The sequence below is a fragment of the Myotis brandtii genome, unplaced genomic scaffold (genome assembly GCF_000412655.1).
Source record: "Myotis brandtii unplaced genomic scaffold, ASM41265v1 scaffold64, whole genome shotgun sequence".
Lineage (NCBI taxonomy): Eukaryota > Metazoa > Chordata > Mammalia > Chiroptera > Vespertilionidae > Myotis > Myotis brandtii.
The window spans coordinates 762,345-767,605 of NW_005370460.1; the positions used below are offsets into that span (position 1 = coordinate 762,345).

At 60.7% G+C, this 5,261-nt stretch overlaps 1 protein-coding gene across 1 annotated transcript in view; it reads left to right on the top strand.

The window, feature by feature from the left end:
• Positions 1-3,693, top strand: part of ATF6 (activating transcription factor 6) — a gene marked incomplete at its 5' end in the record, with an annotated part of 138,225 nt that extends 134,532 nt beyond the window's left edge. Inside the window, one exon of the mRNA XM_014528541.1 lies at positions 3,251-3,693. Coding sequence (XP_014384027.1) covers positions 3,251-3,456 — 206 coding nt within the window. The remainder of the gene's footprint in view (positions 1-3,250) is intronic.
• Between the last annotated feature and the right edge of the window lie 1,568 nt (positions 3,694-5,261).

The following is a 5,261-nucleotide window of genomic DNA, read 5'->3' on the forward strand; positions in this document are numbered from 1 at the left end:
GGGGAATGCACTGGGAGGGGTGGCACGGTGTATATGGTGATAGGGAAGAGACGGCTGGCTCCTCAGGGGAGGGTCTCGGAGGTGGGCCTTGAAATGGGCCGGGAGTGGTTCATGGGTTCTTCATTGGAGAGAACTCCCTGGGCCCCGCAGAGCAGGAGGGAGAACAGCAGGACGGACCCTCCTCCTGGCCCTCCTGCAGCTTTGTCCCCCTTCCCTACCCTTTTGGGGTCTGGTTTTTCCATTTCCCCCACACACCCTACTGGGCATGGGCACAGATCCCTCCATGGGTCACTGCCCATGCCGGCCTCACACAGAGCGACGGCCTCTTGCGGGGCTCAGCTCGAGGCCCTGTTGGTCCCATGTGCTCTCTGCAAAGCACAGGGAAGCCTTGTTGCTTCCTGGAACTCCCCGTTGACCTGCACGTTAGCTCTGCTGTGGTCAGGGCCCTGGGGCGAGTGTGGTCATCTCAGCGTCGGTGTACGGCGTGGGCGCCCTTGTGCCCTCGGGTCACACCCCCTTCCTTCCAGTTGCCGGAGGCTCCTAAGCGGTGTTCCTGTCTCCTCCTCTCCCAACTTGGGGTCACCCTGCTCACTCGGAGGCCTGCCGTTCAGGAGAGGGGCCGCGTCAGCCTCTCCCTTCACTCCGTTCTCTTCCTTCTGCTTCCACTGTTCCCAACGGCCACTGTCCTTTTCGTCCCGTCCACAGAACGGCCAGTCTCCCCTCGGCCCCCACACTCCCGCAGGAGCCTCCAGCGTTGGCGTTTTCTCTGGTTGGTGGGGCACCGACGCCTGCCCTCGCCCTGTCCTGCCTGAGCCACCAGAGCCGCAGGTCCTCGTCCCTGTCAGTGCTGCTTGGACGCCTCTGTTCCCACTGAGGCCCAGGCCAGAGGCGACACTCGGAAATGCCGTCCGCCAGCCTGGGTGGTGGTAGCCATGCCAGAGCCCTTGAGGAAGGAAGAGCTGCAAGAAGCTGGTCCGCCCGCCTGTCCAGGGGTGCAGCTGGCACACCCGTCGGTCAGAGTCCCGCAGGAGGCGGAGCCCTGCCGCTGCGGTCCTGGAGGCGCTGGCTAACGGGGCTTCTCCTGGCCGAGGGTCCAGCTTGTCCTTCAGAAGGGGCTCCTGGACTCAGCTCAAGGCGTACACGCCCTCCCTCTCCTCCACGTAACCCCGATGGCTGCCTTGGCCCTGAAGCGCTGCCTTCAGAAAGGAGCTAAGCACGGAGCCCGTCTCCAAGCAGCCACTGTCCCAGCCCAGCCTCCTCCTGGCCACCGGCCACAGCTGGGACTCCTGGGTTTGGAATCGTTGCAGCTTTCATTTTCCTCAAAGCATCTGAGCTCTTGTTCTGGTTCTCCATCTCTCTTGATATTTAAGGTGCTAAAGAGCTCTGGTCGCCCGTTCACACCGTGGTGGGCACAGGGCTCCAGTGACTTCCGCAGGCATGGCCTGGACGGGTGCGGCCTGGCTCTGAAGCAGTTGTCTGGGTTCCGAGGCCATGCAGGGAAGCAGTAAAATTAGTGTGACACACCTCTCATCCATGTGTTTCCATCATCAGGTCACCTGTGTCCCCATGCGTGCGCATGCACACACACACACACACACACATGCATGCACACACATGTGCACGCACACACACAACTTCAGTTTTTCTAAAATGGGAGGGGCACCCTAGTGGGTTTGGCTCAGCGTCGATCCAAGGACTGAAGGTTCCCGGGTTCAATTTCAGTCAAGGGCACGGACCTCCATTACAGACTCCATCCCCGACCCTGGTCAGGGCGCGTGAGGGAGGCAACCAATTGATGTCTCTTTCACATCAATGTCTCTCTGTGTGTCTTTCTCCCTCCCTTCCACTCTCTCTAAAATCCAATGGGAAAATATCCTTGGGTGAGGATTATAAAAAGGTAATAATGAAATAGAATAAAATGGGAGGGGCCATGGTTCTAAAAGGAGATGACCGTGTGGCGCCTGGAAATTGAACCGTCACACGTTCTGAATTCAGTGACTACAAGCACATCAGCAGCTTGTCTTTCTTTCATCTCCTCCTTTTTGGGGAAGAAACACTTTGCTAGGAAACCTAGCTCACTTACAGGTGTTCGGGGTTGCATCCTCTGAAGGTAGGGAAAGGCTGGCTCGCCCCAAGCGCAGCTGCCAGCAGAGCCCAGACTAACAAGAAACTGTGCGAGACTTGGAATTCATCGGCCGTGGGACTATTTTAAAAATTGGAACAGATAACCAACCCATAAAAGTGGAGGAATGATGTCTTCCGTCAGCTTTAAATGAGCATCTGCTCAAGACCCAAGTTGTGGATGATGAGATCTGATTAGTTTTTAACATTTGGGGGTGCGGGCCCCCTGAGATGATGGGGGCCTCTCACAGAACTGCACCTGCAGCTCAGGGAGTGTGGGCTCCCAGAGCCGCACACGAGACCCTCCCCGAGGACCCTGGTTCCGGGAGCCCATGCTGACGCTGAGGCAGACACGCTTTCTCCCTGCTGACGTGTAGCCCTCGGCAGCACAGGCCACAGGAGAGGAAGTAGCGGAGGAGAAAGAATCTACTTAACGTCCCTTCTGGTCCCGCAGAGGCCACGTGTTTAGTGTCTGAAACCCGTGCCCTGTGTGCGCTCCCTGCAAAGGCTCGCAGGACGAGCCCCCCCCCCCCCCCCCCCCCCCCCCCCCCAGCTCTGGATTAGCAGATGGAAATGCAGACGAGGAGCCATGAGGCCGCCCTAGCGCTTGTCCAAGTGGACACAGCCCCTCAGGTGCTGCGGCGGCCAGCTGGGCGGGGGAGCGCGTGTCTGTCTGTGATCCTCACGGTGGCTTCTGCCACGTCGCCCACTGCACGTTAGACAGTGGTCCTCGGTCCGGATGAGGAGGTGCGTGGCCCCTCCCTGCGAGGAGCAGCTCTCGTCCCCTTTGGGAGGGAGCGTGGCGGTGGCAGCGTCTGCGTCATTAGACTCCTGAACCGTGGTCTCCCCACACGTGCAGATGTGGTGTGTGTGGCTTTCCCGTTTCCTTTTGCAACAGCCTGTACTTTGCCTATAAGGCCCTGCAGTCCCCATTGGAAATGGTCTGCTTGTACCTGGAACCAGGCCATTCCATTCAGGCCCCCAGGCAGTGTCGCTGCTCGGTGACTGGTGCTGCTGGGCCTCAGAGGGGTGAGGGCTCGTGCCCTGCGCTCCTTTGTGTCTCACTGGGTCTGCGCTGTGGCCGGGCTCTGCGTGCTGTTGCCCACTCACCTGTTGTTTTCCTCCACAGAGAACGTGATCAACGGGCAGGACTACGAGGTGATGATGCAGATCGACTGCCAGGTGATGGACACCAGGGTCCTCCACATCAAAAGCTCCTCGGTGCCGCCTCCCCTCCGCGCCCAGCAGCAGAACCAGACCAGCTCCTTCAGCTCCCCGCCCGCAGCCGCCGAGGCCGCCCATGTGCTCAGCACCCTCCCGGGCTCCCTGCAGTAGCACCCGCTGCCTGGGAGCCGTGGGAGCCGAGGGACCCTGAGCTGCAGCAGGTGCTCCTCCGCCTGCCAGGTGGCTCCGAGAGCTCCTCGTGGTGGAGTTTGGGGACAGAGAGAAAAGGAGCCGCTCCGTCTCCACTGCCCTCTCCTGGGCGAGCCCAGATGCAGCCCCAGACACCTCTCGGGCGCGTGGCCCTGTCCCCTCCCGTGTGGCCTCAAGTAGATTCTCTGCACCCTCTGAGCTGCGCTTCCCTGTGTGTGTGTGTGTCACCTTTCCCATCAGACCCGTGCCCTCTGCCCGCACGGGGCTTCGGTCCGCGCAGCCAGCCTGCAGCGCCCATGGCCACGCCGCTCCTCACGCATCCAGTGCAAACCCACTGTGGGCGCTGTGTGTCGCAGACGAGTTTCTAACCAGGCGCCGAGCGCACCCCCAGCAGAGCCCAGGAGCCGGGGAAGAGCCCTCCGGTGGGGCTTGTCTGCACGTCCACCGCGTCCACACCTCACCTCCCCCTCCCCCTCCCCCTCCCCGCAGCTCTGCCCATGCCCAGCCGTAGGTGCTCAGGACCTGCTCCCCCACCAAGGACAGCAGCATGTCCGTAGCTGCAGCACCTCCTCACGTGGGGGTTGGGGGCGTCAGGATGAGGGCAGGTGGGACAGAGGGCTGCACCCTGCCCCCAGTCCCCATGGCTGGGAGCCCCTTCTCTCTGACGAGGGCACACCCCTCAGGCAGCCAGGAATTCTGGGGGATATGTGTGCATATAATGGTTTAAGTTATTACATTCTTAAGTGGAGTCTGCATGCTTGCGAGGAGCGGAGGCGTGCTCTGGGGGAGGCAGGTCGACTGGGCCCTTTGGGCGCCAGCGCTGCCGAGTGGGTGGCCCTGCAGCCGCTGGAGAAGCACAAACCCCAGGCGTGCCGGACGGGGTGGGCACCCTGTGCTGCCTGCCGAGTCGGGTCCCAGGTCAGCGGGGTGCGCTCCGCCTCCTGAACTGAGGGAGGCACGGAGGTGTTTGAAGGCAGCGAAGGGATCCAAGTCTCCCGGGTGTCTGAGCAGCAGGCGGAGGACTTGGGACTCAGCGGTTCTCCGTCCTTCTCCCGCCTGAGCTGCCGGCTCTGCCTCTGCCTCCGCCGCAGCCCTGGTGTGGGAGCGACAGCCGCACTCACTCTGACCTGGCTCCCCGCCTCCTAAGCTCACGTGGGAAAACTGGGCAGGAGAACTTTGCAGGGACCAGCTTGTCCTCGTATTTGAGTCTCTAACGCATCGAAGACCTCCGCCTCCAAGTTCCTCCTAGAAATAACCACTAAGAGCCGGAGGGACACCTTGGCCACTGTCAGCCCCCGCCCCCGGGGACTCGCTGGCTTTGAAATGACCTTTTGTTCTCGCTGTTTCACCCGCATTGGCCTCCAGATGAGACCGCTGAGGCCTCCAAGCGGAGACACTTGTCCCCATGGGCCCCTCCTTACTTTTACAAAAAGGACACTTTTGTTAGTAATGAGTCCTTTTAACCTACAGAAATCAAGGATCTTGCTGCTAATATGGACACTAACTATAACTTTTATCTTAAAAACAAGAACCAGGCCTGAGAGAAAGACCATGGGATATAAGAAATTTTCATTCCGGCCTCTCCCCCAGGGTGTGTGATTGTTTTTTAATTTTCTAGGAAGCAGAATCCTGACTTGGCCCACGGTGTCCTGCCCGAGGGCCCAGCGTGTCCTGCCCGAGGACCCGCGTGTCCTGCTGGCTGACATGGTCGGTGGCGGCCCCAGGAGGTCCGCTCGGGGTGGGACATCACGCGTGGTGTCCGGGTC